General features: G+C 40.9%; 1 protein-coding gene across 1 annotated transcript in view; it reads left to right on the forward strand.

The window, feature by feature from the left end:
- slc35f1 (solute carrier family 35 member F1) overlaps positions 1-16,637 on the forward strand; it is a 368,949-nt gene that overhangs the window by 323,779 nt on the left and 28,533 nt on the right. Inside the window, exon 7 of the mRNA XM_060916415.1 lies at positions 1,796-1,950. Coding sequence (XP_060772398.1) covers positions 1,796-1,950 — 155 coding nt within the window. The remainder of the gene's footprint in view (positions 1-1,795; positions 1,951-16,637) is intronic.

Consider the following 16,637-nt stretch of genomic DNA (forward strand, 5'->3'; position numbering starts at 1 on the left):
AGATTTATCAAAAACGAATATGCAGAATGATTTCTTGCTTCTGCCTGTAGCGTCTTCCTTAAAGAGGATCCCTTTGAGAACCCCTGCTTTACATTACCGTACAACCCCGATTCCAAGAAAGTTGGGACAAAGTACAAATTGTAAATAAAAACAGAATGCAATGATGTGGAAGTTTCAAAATTCCATATTTTATTCAGAATAGAACATAGATGACACATCAAATGTTTAAACTGAGAAAATGTATCATTTAAAGAGAAAAATTAGGTGATTTTAAATTTCATGACAACAACACATCTCAAAAAAGTTGGGACAAGGCCATGTTTACCACTGTGAGACATCCCCTTTTCTCTTTACAACAGTCTGTAAACGTCTGGGGACTGAGGAGACAAATTGCTCAAGTTTAGGGACAGGAATGTTAACCCATTCTTGTCTAATGTAGGATTCTAGTTGCTCAACTGTCTTAGGTCTTTTTTGTCGTATCTTCTGTTTTATGATGCGCCAAATGTTTTCTATGGGTGAAAGATCTGGACTGCAGGCTGGCCAGTTCAGTACCCGGACCCTTCTTCTATGCAGCCATGATGCTGTAATTGATGCAGTCTGTGGTTTGGCATTGTCATGTTGGAAAATGCAAGGTCTTCCCTGAAAGAGACGTCGTCTGGATGGGAGCATATGCTGCTCTAGAACCTGGATATACCTTTCAGCATTGATGGTGTCTTTCCAGATGTGTAAGCTGCCCATGCCACATGCACTAATGCAACCCCATACCATCAGAGATGCAGGCTTCTGAACTGAGCGCTGATAACAACTTGGGTCGTCCTTCTCCTCTTTAGTCTGAATGACACGGCATCCCTGATTTCCATAAAGAACTTCAAATTTTGATTCGTCTGACTACAGAACAGTTTTCCACTTTGCCACAGTCCACTTTAAATGAGCCTTGGCCCAGAGAAGACGTCTGCGCTTCTGGATCATGTTTAGATACAGCTTCTTCTTTGAACTATCAAGTTTTAGCTGGCAACGGCGGATGGCACGGTGAATTGTGTTCACAGATAATGTTCTCCGGAAATATTCCTGAGCCCATTTTGTGATTTCCAATACAGAAGCATGCCTGTATGTGCTGCAGTGCCGTCTAAGGGCCCGAAGATCACGGGCACCCAGTATGGTTTTCCGGCCTTGACCCTTACACACAGATTCTTCCAGATTCTCTGAATCTTTTGATGATATTATGCACTGTAGATGATATGTTCAAACTCTTTGCAATTTTACACTGTTGAACTCCTTTCTGATATTGCTCCACTATTTGTCGGTGCAGAATTAGGGGGATTGGTGATCCTCTTCCCATCTTTACTTCTGAGAGCCGCTGCCACTCCAAGATGCTCTTTTTATACCCAGTCATGTTAATGACCTATTGCCAATTGACCTAATGAGTTGCAATTTGGTCCTCCAGCTGTTCCTTTTTTGTACCTTTAACTTTTCCAGCCTCTTATTGCCCCTGTCCCAACTTTTTTGAGATGTGTTGCTGTCATGAAATTTCAAATGAGCCAGTATTTGGCATGAAATTTCAAAATGTCTCACTTTCAACATTTGATATGTTGTCTATGTTCTATTGTGAATACAATATCAGTTTTTGAGATTTGTAAATTATTGCATTCCATTTTTATTTACAATTTGTACTTTGTCCCAACTTTTTTTGGAATCTGGGTTGTAATTGTGAACTTCAGATTTGCCCTTGAGTCCTTGGATTTGTCAGTAATGAATAGTTGGAAGTGACAGTCAAGTGCTCTGTGTCTGTCTTTAGGTTTACTCTACATCGGATTCAGTGCCTGCATGTTTGGCCTGTACAGCTTCATGCCTGTGGTGATCAAAAGGACCAGTGCCACGACGGTCAACCTGTCTCTGCTCACCGCCGACCTGTACAGCCTCTTCTGTGGCCTCTTTCTATTTCAGTACAAGGTGAGCGGGGTCTGTGGGGAGGGTGGGGAGGGGGGAGCACTCGGCTGTATCCTTGTAAAAATGTTATTATGCCATCTCTCATTCACTGTAATGCCTTCATCAGAGACACTGTTATTTCTCTTCTGCTTTGTCCTGGTTTGATTAAAGGACTTCTTTGTATCTACAGTCATGTGAAAAAGAAAGTACACCCTCTTTCAAGTCTAGGTTTTAAGTGTCAGGACATAATAAAAAAAATCATCTAGTCCTTACCAGGTCTTAAAATTAGGCAAATACAACCTCAGATGACCAATAACACATGACATATTCATCCTGTCATTATTTTTTTAACACAAAGTAAGCAAAAAATGCAGTAGCAGTGTGTGAAAAATTAAGTACACCCTTACTGTTTCCATGGAAATTATGAAGGCAATTAGCAGCCAAGTGTTGCTGATCAAATGAATTTGATTAATTGATCATCAGCAAATATGGCTAACTCTTAAAAAGCAGAAGTTTTGGCAGTTTGCTGGTCTGGAGCACTCAGGTGTATGTTAACACAATGCCAAGGAGGAAAGACATCAGCAATGATCTTGGAGAAGCAATTGTTGCTGTACATCAGTCTGGGAAGGGTTATAAGGCCATTTCCAAACAATTTGAAATCCATCATTCTACTGTGAGAAAGATTATTCCGAAGTGGAAAACATTCAAGACAGTTGCCAATCTTCTCAGGAGTGGACGTCCCAGCAAATTTACTCCAAGGTCAGAACATGCAATGCTCAGAGAAATTGCAAAAAACCCAAAAACTACATCTAGGACTCTACAGGCCACAGTTAGCATGTTAAATGTTAAAGTTCATGGCAGTACAATTAGAAAAAGACTGTGCAAGTATGGCTTGTTTGGAAGGGTTGCCAGAAGAAAGCCTCTTCTATCTAAAAAGAACATGGCAGCACAGCTTAGGTTTGCAAAGACGCATCTGAACTAGCCACAAGCCTTCTGGAACAATGTCCTTTGGACAGATGAGACCAAAGTGGAAATGTTTGGCCATAATGCACAGTGCCATGTTTGGCGAAAATCAGCACAAACACCTCATACCAACCATCAAGCACGGTGGTGGAGGGGTGATGATTTGGGCTTGTTTTGCAGCCACAGGGCCTGGGCACCTTGCAGTCATTGAGTCAACCATGAACTCCTCTGTATACCAAAGTATTCTAGAGGCAAATGTGAGGCCATCTGTCCAACAGCTAAAGCTTGGCCGCAATTGGGTCATGCAACAGGAAAGTGATCCCAAGCACACCAGCAAATCTACAGCAGAATGGCTGAAAAAGAAAAGAATCAAGGCCAAGTCAAAGTCCAGACCTCAACCCAACTGAAATGCTGTGGCAGGATCTTAAGAGAGCTGCGCATAAACAAATGCCCTCAAACATGAATGAACTGAAGCAATGTTGTAAAGAAGAGTGGGCCAAAATTCCTCCACAATGATGTGGGAGACTCATAAAATCATACAGAAAACAATTGCTTCAAGTCATTGGTGCAAAAGGTGGTTCTACAAACTATTGAATCATGGGGTGTACTTACTTTTTCACACATTGATTCTGCATTTTCACTTAATTTTTTTTAAATAAATAATGACACGATGGAGTCTGTTGTGAATTCAAGTACCTGGGGTCAACTGTGCAGGAAAATGGGGGCTGCGATAGTGAGGTGAGAAAGAGAGTGCAGGCAGGGTGGAGCAGTTGGAGAAGTATTTCAGGAGTCATTTGTGACAGGAAAGTCCCAGCAAAAGTGAAAGGTAAGATGTATAAGACAGTAGTGAGACCAGCTATGATGTATGGATTGGAAACCGTACCCTTAACGAAGAGACAGGAAGCAAAGTTGGAGGTGGCGGAGTTGAGGATGTTAAGGTTTGTGATGGGAGTGACAAGGCTGGACAGGATAAGGAACGAGCACATTAGAGGGACAGCACACGTGGAGAGCTTGGGAATTAAGCTAAGAGAAATGAGACTGAGATGGTATGGGCACATTCTGAGAAGAAATGCAGAGCATGTTGGAAGGAGAATGTTGAGGATGGAGCTGCCAGGCACACGAAAACGAGGAAGGCCAAAGAGGAGATACATGGATGTGGTGAGAGAGGACATGAAAGTGGCAGGTGTGGTAGAGAAGGATGCGGAAGACAGGGAGCAATGGAGATGAAAGATCTGCTGTGGCGACCCCTGATCGGGAGCAGCCAAAAGAAGAAGATGATGACGGTGGAATCTGTTGTGTGTTGCTTTACACCTGAGGTTAGATTGCCATAATTTTAGGACCTGATAAGGATCAGATGATTTTTGTTATGTCTTGATTGGTAAAGCCATGTAACTGGAAGAGGGTGTACTTTTCTTTTTCACATGACTGTATGTACTGCATTGATCCATTTCACCGTTGGACGATAGTGACACGTAGAGTGCTTTGAAATTTGACCAGATATTCATGGGCGACTCAGGACATTTCTCCAAGGTTTTCAGAAACATGTCTTGTTCCTGACTCTTTCATTTTTATGGATTCAGAGGAACATGATGTCTGCTTGCGCCGTCTGGTTTCTTTTCAAGGCTTCTTCCATCAATACTCTGTCTGGAGGACTTTTTCTTCAGCCTTCTTGTTCTTGTCCTGGTGTCACTGAAGGTGCAAGGCTCTTCTATTTCATACTTCTCGTCACAAAGCTGCAAGATGGTATCATTATTACATATGAAGGCTTTTGAAATGATGCTGCTTTATCTGGAATGAAGATGCCATCTTGTAGCTCAGTTGTAGGTATTTCTTTTAAGAAGAAGCACATTCACTGGAATCAAAAAGCGTGTGAGAACACAATCGAAAAATGTAATTTTTCTTGGTGAAATTTAACCCTTCAAATTCAAGAGCAAATCGAAAATAAGAGATGCGGTGATGATAGCTTTTATTCAGAGGAGAAAAAAATTCAAACAAAAGAAAAAAATAATTCTTCACCCCAAAACATTTCCCATAGTGTTTTCTTAATTAGGCACCTGCCCAAGATCGTCCGTCATTTTTGCAGTCATTGTGGTCACTCTAAGATATACCTTATGATATCCTGAAACAATATGGTGAGCTCATAATATGTTACAGTTAAATGTTTGCATTTATGTAGCATTATTACATTTTTGTAGTTTGTTTGTTTGTTTGTTTATGGATCATGTTAATGTCATTTATTAAATACTGTACCTCCTTCATATCAGACTTCTAAAAAAAATTAAATAAAAAAATGTGGTTTGTTTCTTTGCAAAAGCTAGTACTGTGATATTGAGCAGAAAAGAATACAGTTGTATTACATCATAACGTTTAACTCATCGAATGATCAGTCATGTGACCACATACGGCTGTGCGCTTAATCAGACACCATTTTTAATGCCTTCTTAATCAGACGGCTTCTTATAGTGTAATTAGAGGTGTTTAAATGCAATTGATGTACAGTACTGTGCAAAAGTCTTAGGCACGTGCAAAGAAATGCTGTAGACCAAAAATGGCTTAAAAATAATGACATGAAAGGTTTCAACATCAAAAAAATACTACCGTATAAACCAATAAATAAGCCATGATAAATCAATATAACAAAGTCAGTATTTGGTGCGAGACGACCCTTTGCTTTAAAGACGAAAAAAAATAGTAGGCTCAGGTACAGTGAGTGCAGTTTTATAAGGAAATGAGCTGTAGGTTTTACTGAGCATCTTACAGAACCAGCTACAGTTCTTCTGAACACTTTGACTGTCACACTTGCTTTGTAATTTTGCACCAAAACCCAGTAGCCTTCATTATCTCATCTCATCTCATTATCTGTAGCCGCTTTATCCTGTTCTACAGGGTCGCAGGCAAGCTGGAGCCCATCCCAGCTGACTACGGGCGAAAGGCGGGGTACACCCTGGACAAGTCGCCAGGTCATCACAGGGCTGACACATAGACACAGACAACCATTCACACTCACATTCACACCTACGCTCAATTTAGAGTCACCAGTTAACCTAACCTGCATGTCTTTGGACTGTGGGGGAAACCGGAGCACCCGGAGGAAACCCACGCGGACACGGGGAGAACATGCAAACTCTGCACAGAAAAGCCCTCGCCAGCCACAGGGCTTGAACCCGGACCTTTTTGCTGTGAGGCGCTAACCACTACACCACCGTGCCGCCAGCCTTCATTGTGTTTTCTTTTTTAATCTGAAAAGTGCTCTCTTGTGTAATATGCTGCTCAGATACGAACATTTTGTTTTCCTGTAACATTTAATTTTGTGCTGGAAAATGAACGTTTGGAACTCTAAAATGTTTTTGTGACTCACTGACTCGATAATGTAGAAGTCATCAAATAGAAATCTATAGCAAAGTTTGTGTGGAAAAAAAATGAAGGTGCCAAGACTTTTGTACAGTATTGTGTGTACATTTTTAAATGGAATAACTTTGTGATTTGTATGAACTCTGTTGACAGTCATGTTTGCAGTCCATGTTTCAGAGCATGGAGATTCGTGTGTGTGTGTGTGTGTGTGTGTGTGTGTTTGTTGTCTCAGCGCACAATACCTACTTTCACTACTCTTACCATTTTGAGAAACCTCTGAAGCATTCCGATACCTTCACACAAGTCTTTAAGGTACTGTTAAGTCTAGAACATTTTATTTTTGTACATCGTTCTTATTCTTTGGAAAGAAGGAGCTATTTGAGAGAGAGAGGGGGCAGGTTTTTTGAGCAGCAGCAGAGCAAATTTGTACATGAGCAGGGGTATTTGAGAGAGGAAGAGAGAGAGAGAGAGAGAGAGAGGAAACTTTCCAAAATCTGAACATGAAATGAATAAATCCTTCTTTCAAATTGAAAGACCACACACTCAATTAAAGATAGGAATAAAACTCCATAGTGATCATGTGACAAGTGAACAAGAACGAGAGACTCATACCCAAAAGACCGTTTCGTAAACGAAGCTGAGCCTGAGTGGTGCGCAGGCACGGCCCAGGGAAAAATGAATAAATCGTTCAAGTAGACAACTCGTCCCTGGTGAAAAACCTCACAGGATCTTTAAGGATCCATGAGGATTGTCAAATAAGGATCTTTATAGGATACTTAAAGGATCTTAGAAATATCTTCAAAGATCTTCATATGCAAAATCATTTGTAAATATCCTCAAGGATTTGACAAAGATCTTTTAAGGATCCTACAAAGATCCTCATAATGATCCCCGCAAAGGTCTTTCCAAGGATCCTTCAAGATCCTCAAGGATTCAACAAGGATCTTTCTAAGATATTAGAAGTATCCTTCTAAGGATCTTGTTAAGATCTTTGCTAGGATCCTTGAGGATCAGGATCTTTTCAGGATCTTTGTCAAGATCTTTGCAAAGTTCCTCCAAGATCCTCAAAGATTTATCAAGGATCCTTCAAAGATCTTAAACAGATCCTTTTTAGGATCTTATAAAGATGTTAACTGGAATCCTCAAGGATTTAATCAGGATCTTGTAAGGATCCTTGTCAAGGTCTTTACGAGATCTTTGTGAGGATCCTTCAAGATCCTCGAGGATGTAATGAGGATCTTTCAAGTTTTTTAAATGATCCTAATTCAACGAGATTGGCAAGGATGGAAATAGACTGAAACTTACATAATTATCATTCATAAGAATTGGATAAGGATATACCAAGGAACCCTGAATAGCCAACATCTTAAAAGGATCTTTGAAAGAATCTTTGAAAGAATCATGATTTTCAAGGTTTCAAAGATCTTGAAAGGATCTCTTGGTCAATCAATTGACTTCTTCTACTGGAAATGTCAGTGTATGTTATTTTCTTTGACCTTGAATGGCTTTGAAATGTCAAACTCAAGATCATGGATTTTCATAGGACTATAACCTGACAGCTGATGATTGAGAAATATTACCATTATCACCACGTAGGTATAAAATAAGTGATGCAAGGTGAGGTTTGTTTTGCTTGGCAACACTTATTTCACGATAATTATTCTCTTCTAATTTTAATCCGGCCTTGTTTTCTATCAAGAAAACTTTCTTTTGCTTCAGAAATGAAAGGGTTACTGTCCTGAAAACATTAAAATCGAGTTATCCAATGAGACTTTTTTGTTTGTTGTCTCTAGGCCAGGGGTCATCAAACTGCGGCCCGCGGGCCGACTCCGGCCCGCCACCCCCCTTTGACCCCCCCCCCCCCCAGCCCCTCTGCCCCCCACCACTTGAACCGGCCCTATGAGGCAATCCCCAAAAGTGGTCATGGCCTATTCTTTTAAATTGCTTTTTGGCAAATAATAACATGTCTGCATCTTGTATTTTGTTGATTTTATCAATTAAAATTGATATTTAGTTATAAAATGAACTATTCATATTTTCCGAATTTTCGTCATATGCTCGCGATCAAGCAGTGACAGGCAGTGCACGCGCAGAGAACTGTCAGTGTTCAGGACAGCAAAATGGCTAGCGGTAAGCGAAAAGCTGACAGAGAGTGCAGAGTTTTTAAAGAACAGTGGACCACCGATTTATTTTTTTTGTTCAGTGTAAGGACCGTGCAGTTTGTCTTGTATGTAAAGAAAGTGTGTCGGTTTTCAAATAATATAATCTGCGTCGTCACTACGAAACCCACCACAAAGAGTATGCTATTTTGCGAGGGCAAACAAGAGAAGACAGGATTCGGAGGATGAAATGCGGACTGGCTGCACAACAGAATGTATTCCTTCTCCAAACCCAGATCAACCAGGCTGCTGTCCGAGCTAGCTATAAGGTAGCTCACCTACTAGCTACCCATGGAAAGCCGTTTACTGATGGGGACTTTGTTAAAGTATGCATGCTTGCTGTGGCTGAGGAGGTGTGTCCCGACAAGAAGGATGCGCTCAACGTGGTGAGTCTCTCCGTACCTACTATGACCAGGCGAACCGAAGATTTGGGGGACAACATGTATGACCAGCTGAATGAGAGAGCATCAGAATTCGAGTTTTTTGCTTTGGCCATGGATGAGAGCAATGACGTGCAGGACACAACACAACTCCTGTGATCTATTGATCTATTGCTCATATATTATTATAATTTCACTGTTTTTTTTACATGTATTTATTTTATAGGCCTATTTATTTGACCTTTATTAAGTGCTGCACACAATTATTATTAATATTATTAATAATATCAACAGGCCTACCTACAATTTATAATTTTCCACTCACCTTTGCCAGTGTCAATCACCTCAACTAGGCAGATGTTTCTTACCTTGACAGCTTTGATGTTATTTTTATTAGAAAATAAATAAATGGAATATCTGTGGTATTTCAAATTAAAATAAAGCGTGAAGACTCGATTACTACTTTTACAAACCACTAGTAAAGATAAACAAATATGTGCCAGGAATCAAGTGTTGATATAGTAGTGTGGATATAGTAGTGGGGATGGCTGTGCCAGGCTAGTAATCTCTACTATACAATGAGGCCTGCTGGTGGTCATATTTGTCTGGGTCATACAATTCTGTTATATAGCTGACCCGACCCCGGCCCCCCATCACAGTCAGAAACGACAATGTGGCCCCCAGAGAAAAAAGTTTGGTGACCCCTGCTCTAGGCTGAGAAGAGTTTAGAGCTGGCTCGCTCATTGGTTCGGAGTTCATTGCCGGGACAGAAGGCCATGGCAGTGTATGTTTATATAGGAAGTTACAGATGAATTAACCAATCAGATTTTGATTAATAGTGGGAGGGACCAAAAATGTATCACCTTAGGCCTTCTCGAAGGCCAAACACTAACTTAATTGCGAGTCGGCGCCGTCAGCGCAGCAGTGAAGTCACCTTCCAGCCGGTGCAGCGTTCATCAGTAGTGTTAGCGAATGCTAATAAAGCAGTTGAGCCAGTGCTATCAACAGCTACTAGCACAGGCTAACAACCGAGAAACTAAGATTTCTGTCTCTAGACTCTTCTTCCACGCTGCACGCTCACTACAGTATTTTTCACTCAGACTTAAGTGTTCATTTCGCTGTGTAATTTACTTAGTTACTTTTAAAATCAACATCGACAGCTACACACAACGGAGCGACCTGGCAGCCTGCCACTAATCCCTTAAAACATCCTTTGCCCTGTTGCTGTTTTGGTGTCTGGCTAAGGTTTGGCTGAGCTTAAGTCCCAGCTCTAATAGTAACGGTTCGCCACTGGTGTCAATAAATCATGAAATATAAATGAAATAGGTTTTGTGATAATAAATTGAAAGAGTTATTGAAATATTTAATTACTGATATATTTATTGGACGATATATTTATAAATTTATTGACGGATAGGTTGACACATACAGTATAATTAAAGATAGGTCACAAAAAATACTCCATATACACTGAATCACAACCATGCAAATATCCAATATAACCTCATTCTTGCTTGTGTGACTTTACTTAAAACTTTTATTAATACTGTATGTAACATTTTGTCTTTTGGGGAGACAAACACCGCGATTTGAAGGTGAAATTAGAGTCAGGTGTTTTCAATCAATGGGATGACAATCAGCTGTGAGCAGGCACCCTGTTTTATTTAAAGAACAGGGATCTATCAAAGTCTGATCTTCACAACACATGTTTGTGGAAGTGTATCATGGCACGACCAAAAGAGATTTCTGAGGACCTCAGAAAAAGCGTTGTTGATGCTCATCAGGCTGGAAAAGGTTACAAAGCCATCTCTAAAGAGTTTGGACTCCACCAATCCACAGTCAGACAGATTGTGTACAAATGGAGGAAATTCAAGACCATTGTTACCCTCCCCAGGAGTGGTCGACCAACAAAGATCACTCCAAGAGCAAGGCGTCTGATAGTCGGCAAGGTCACAAAGGACCCCAGGGTAACTTCTAAGCAACTGAAGGCCTCTATCGCATTGGCTAATGTTAATGTTCATGAATTCACCATCAGGAGAACACTGAACATCAGTGGTGTGCATGGCAGGGTTGCAAGGAGAAAGCCACTGCTCTCCAAAAAGAACATTGCTGCTCATCTGCACTTTGCTAAAGATCACGTGGACAAGCCAGAAGGCTATTGGAAAAATGTTTTGTGGACGGATGAGACCAAAATAGAACTTTTTGGTTTAAATGAGAAGCGTTATGTTTGGAGAAAGGAAAACACTGCATTCCAGCATAAGAAGGTTATCCCATCTGTGAAACATGGTGGTGGTAGTATCATGGTTTGGGCCTGTTTTGCTGCATCTGGGCCAGGACGGCTTGCCATCATTGATGGAGCAATGAATTCTGAATTATACCAAAGAATTCTAAAAGAAAATGTTGGGACATCTGTCCATGAACTGAATCTCAAATGAAGGTGGGTCATGCAGCAAGACAGCGACCCTAAGCACACAAGTCGTTCTACCAAAGAATGGTTAAAGAAGAATAAAGTTTTGGAATGGCCAAGTCAAAGTCCTGACCTTAATCCAATCGAAATGTTGTGGAAGGACCTGAAGTGAGCAGTTCATGTGAGGAAACTCACCAACATCCCAGAGTTGAAGCTGTTCTGTACAGAGGAATGGGCTAAAATTCCTCCAAGCCGGTGTGCAGGACTGATCAACAGTTACCAGAAACCTTTAGTTGCAGTTATTGCTGCACAAGGGGGTCACACCAGATACTGAAAGCAAAGGTTCACATACTTTTGCCACTCACAGATATGTAATATTGGATCATTTTCCTCAATAAATAAATTACCAAGTATAATATTTTGTCTCATTTGTTTAACTGGGTTCTCTTTATCTACTTTTAGGACTTGTGTGAAAATCTGATGATGTTTTAGGTCATATTTATGCAGAAATATAGAAAATTTGAAAGGGTTCACAAACTTTCAAGCACCACTGTACTGAGCACATATACACTCAGTGGCCACTTTATTAGGAACACCCATTCACCTGCTGTTTTACGCAGTTATCTAAATCAGCCAATCCCTTGACAGCAGCACAATGCATGAAATCATGCAGATACAAATCAAGAGCCTCAGTTAATGTTCACTCACATCAAACATCAGAATGGGAAAAATTGTGATCTCAAAGTGTGACTTTGATCACCTGATGGACTTTGATCCATGTGGTTTAAGCCAGATGGACTGGTTTGAGTATTTCAGAAACTGCTGATCTCCTGGGGTTTTCACACACACAACAGTCTCTATAGAGTTTACACAGACGGAATGGTGCGGAAAAACAAAACAAAAACCCAAAAAACATCTTTTGAGTGAGTGACAGCTCTGTGGGTGGAAACAAATGCTTTGTTGATAAGAGAGGTCAGAGGAAAATGGCCAGATTGGTTTGAGCTTTTTGGCCGGGAAGGATATCTCATCTCATCTCATTATCTCTAGCCGCTTTATCCTTCTACAGGGTCGCAGGCAAGCTGGAGCCTATCCCAGCTGACTACGGGCGAAAGGCGGGGTACACCCTGGACAAGTCGCCAGGTCATCACAGGGCTGACACATAGACACAGACAACCATTCACACTCACATTCACACCTACGGTCAATTTAGAGTCACCAGTTAACCTAACCTGCATGTCTTTGGACTGTGGGGGAAACCGGAGCACCTGGAGGAAACCCACGCGGACACGGGGAGAACATGCAAACTCCACACAGAAAGGCCCTCGCCGGCCCCAGGGCTCGAACCCAGGACCTAATTGCTGTGAGGCGACAGCGCTAACCACTACACCACCGTGCCACCCCCCGGGAAGGATATATTAACTCATATAATCACTCTTTACAACCATGGTGAGCAGAAAAGCATCTCAGCAGAAAAGCAACAGCAGAAGACCATGTTGGGTTCCACTCCTGCAGCCAAGAACAGGAATCTTAGAACCAAGAACAAGTTCCTATTAAAGTGGCCGGTGAGTGTACGCGGAATCCTTGAAGTAAGAATTGCAGTACTTCTAAGAATTGAACTTTCTCCATCTCTATTTATTGCAGTCAGTATTATAATAGAGTATAACCATGATATTAGCTGTTTGTGCTTGATATGTTATGTCCAGCAGAAATAATGGAAAAAATAGCTGCAAAAAATTAACTCCTGGAAGTCTATTCTTCTGTCTAATAAATGGGAAGATTTCTCGCTTCATCGGTTGCGTGATGAAGGTTTGAAGTGGCGTAATTACTGCATTGTCGTCTCTTCAGAGTGATCAATCATTCTTGCATCTCCATTAAAACTTTTAATGCACAGTCTTATTCAGTTTAGATTAATAGATGCAGTTTTATGAAAGTGATGGTGGAAATGAGGTTGATAATTGAACATTCATTACTGTATTACATTCATTTGAGAAAAAAGAAAAAAAAAAGATTAATAAAGTGCTTTGGGATGTTTGTGTCTCTGTGCATTGAAGTGAAGTGCTGCTTTGCCGGACTAAAAGCAGACCTTGGGAATAATTCATACGCTTGGCCTTTGTGTGTATTAGGGCGAAACAGGCCTGATGTTCCCTGAGCAGATCGTCTGGAGATTACCTCTATGTGACAAGGCTTGGCTGAAATGCAGCTCATCCATTTCAGTTTGTAGACGTTCAGTTGCATTGTGACCATCACCTGAATGCCAAAGTTATTCCTGGTGTGATTAGGCATTCTCTCTGCATCTGGTATTGTCGGCCATGAGCTTCATCTAAATTAAAGAGAAAAATAAGTCAGGCTGTTCTCACTCCAGTCCTTGGAGTGTGTCGCAGTAATACAAACCATTTTTCAAACCTCCACCATGTCCTGAATACATATAGACCCATATACACGCCACTGTTCCTGACTGATCCTCTTGTGGTAAAGGACCATATGCAGAGACCTGCTCTGAGATTTTCTTTTTAAGCAATCGTCAGATAAAATAAATACTATTTCCCACAGTACCATACTGAGAAGCAACCAAGGCAGTCTAGACGCTGATACAGCAGAGTAAAAACTCCACTGCTCTTTTAACAACTTGAAATAGAGCTGTGATGTGTGTGCAATGTGTACCATGTGCAGTGTTTGTCCTACTTTCTACAAACAAGCTCGTGTAGACACTAAAGCGTTCACGTGCTAATGCGTTCACAACAGTTTGTGGGCCGTATTCCCAAAAAAAAGTATACCGCAAGTTGGCCTAGCAGTTAGTGTATCCGCCTCTTGATTGGGAGATCGTGAGTTCTACTTGTGGTTGGGTCATACCAAAGACCATCATAAAAATGATACCTACTGCTGTCTGGCAAGGGAAGCTGCAATACAGATGTGAGCGGGGAGTCGAAGTCTTGTGGTTACCAGAGGACTAGCCCTCCACTGTAACCCTAGCTGTATAGGTGAGTGGCCAAGGGCTATGGAGATTGGTGCTACCCAATTGCTTGGTGTGGGAAGGACTTTAGACTTTTTTTAGATTCCAAAAAAAGTCAAATGTTCACCGTGTTCAGAGTTGAGTTTCAAACGTGCTTAAGCTGACTTTCTGGCATTTGCATTCAACCCTCCCCAAAAATGAGGGGGTAGAAAATGTGGACTGAAGAAGCAGATCACTTTTTTCCTTTACTGTCATGTAGTATGATGGAACTGAAAAGCAAGAGCCTGTTTAAAAATAAACAAATAGTAGGCACATGTCAAGAAAATGACTTTAAAAAATAGTGAAATGAAATGTTTCAACACTAAACCAAATGCTGTAAACAGTAGTAAGCCATAAAAAAAATAGTAGTCTCAGGTACAGTGAGTGCAGTTTGATAAGGAAATGAGCTGTAGGTTTTACTGAGCATCTTACAGAACCAGCCACAGTTCTTCTGGACACTTGACTGTCACACTTGCTTTGTAATTTTGCACCAAAACCCAGTAGCTTTCATTATGTTTCTTTTTTAATCTGAAAAAAAGTGCTCAGATACAAACATATTTTTTTTCTGTAACATTTAATTTTGTGCTGGAAAACAAACGTTTGGAACTCTAAAATGTTTTTGTGTTGACTCGTTAATGTTTTAATTGAATAGACTTCCAGGAGTTGATGTTACTTGTTCAGTAATTTTTTGCAGCTAATTTTTCCATTATTTCTGCTGGACATATCAGCCATAAACAGCTGATATTGTAGTTATACTGTATTATAATATTGACCGCAGTAAATAGGGATGAGGAAGGATCGATTCTTAGAAGCAGTGCAATTTTTACTTAAAAGGTTTCTGTGTACACTCACTGGCCCTTGACAGCAGCACGATGCATCAAATCATGCAGATACAAATCAAGAGCTTCAGTTAATGTTCGCAATGTTCAAACATCAGAATGGGAAAAATTGTGATCTCAAAAAGTGTGACTTTCTTTCACTGTGGCATGGGTGTTGGTTTGAGCCAGATGGACTGGTTTGAGTATTTCAGAACCTGCTGATCTCCTGGGGGTTTTCACACACAACAGTCTCTAGAGTTTACACAGACAGAATGGTGCGAAAAACAAAAAACATTGAGTTCAGTGAGCAACAGTTCTGTGGGTGGAAACAAACCCCTTGCTGATAAGAGAGGTCAAAGGAAAATGGACAGGTTGGTTTGAGCTATTTGGCCAGGAAGGATGTAGTAACTCATTATAATCACTCTTTACAACCGTGGTGAGCAGAAAAGCATCTCAGCAGAAAAGCACATTGGGTTCCACCCCTGCAGCCAAGAACAGGGATCTTCATCCTTAACTATCCAAAGAATCCTTGAAGAAATCTTTGTCTCAATATATATTTTTTAAATGGTTGTCCAACTGGTGAACCATTAAAAGTGAAGAAATTAAATCTAGCCAAAGAAACTTTGAGGAACTCTTCACACACAGAGAGAGAGAGCGTTCCAGAGGGAACTGTGCTTGTGAGGCTTCACTGACATCAGCAGGTACATTAATATTCATGTAACCTATGAAGCTGCTGGTGGTTTTGGTTCAAAAGGTCTCCTGATAGTTCAGGAATTCATTTCATACCGGTTTCTGGCACAAAGCACCAGCTGTGATGGATGGATGCAAATATTGCAGTGGAAATTAATGCCACAACGATTTAGAAATCAGTGCGGGATCATGAATATGCATTCTGAGTGTCGCACTGAAACACAATGCTGTGTGATGAGAGATGAAGAGTTGGCTCAGGTGTGAATATTGTTTTTGGGTCTGATTTGTGAAGCATGGCTCAGTGGTTTGTGACGTCCTTACCACTTCCTATTCTTCTCTCAGGATGATGTGGTGAAAGCCAGGAACAAAGATGCTGTATCAGCAAAATGCCTATATAACAATCATTTATTTATTTCAACAGCACTTGACGTCAGACATTAAGCAGATGCTCTTATCCAGAGCACCTTACAACATGCCCAGAGCAGCCTGGGGAGTAGTTGGGGGTTAGATGCCTTGCTCAAGGGCACTTCAGCCATTTCTGCTGTTCCAGGGAATCAAACCAGCAACCTTTTGGTCTCAAAGATGCTTCTCTAACCATTACGCCATGACTTTCCCTCCTTAAAGCTAAACAGATGACCTTTTCTGTGCGTTCAGAGAACAATCAATTGCTCAGATAGATGGATCTTTTGGCATACAAACCTGGATTGTGGTGTTAATGAGGCCTTAAGGTTCAGCATGTTCATCATGGAGCGTGTCTGGTTCATAATGATTACGTGAACGACTCTGATAGTAATAATCATATTGTTCAGCGAGAGTGTGAAATGAGCTCACTGCTGTAATTCTCCGTTCTCACTGGGACTTTAATACAGCACTTTAAATACCATCCTGACCAAATTGCCCCAATCATAATTCATGTTCCTAAGCAAAGTTCAGCCGAGGTTATTAACCACACAC

This window comes from Neoarius graeffei, chromosome 3, assembly GCF_027579695.1.
Source record: "Neoarius graeffei isolate fNeoGra1 chromosome 3, fNeoGra1.pri, whole genome shotgun sequence".
Taxonomy (NCBI): Eukaryota; Metazoa; Chordata; class Actinopteri; order Siluriformes; family Ariidae; genus Neoarius; species Neoarius graeffei.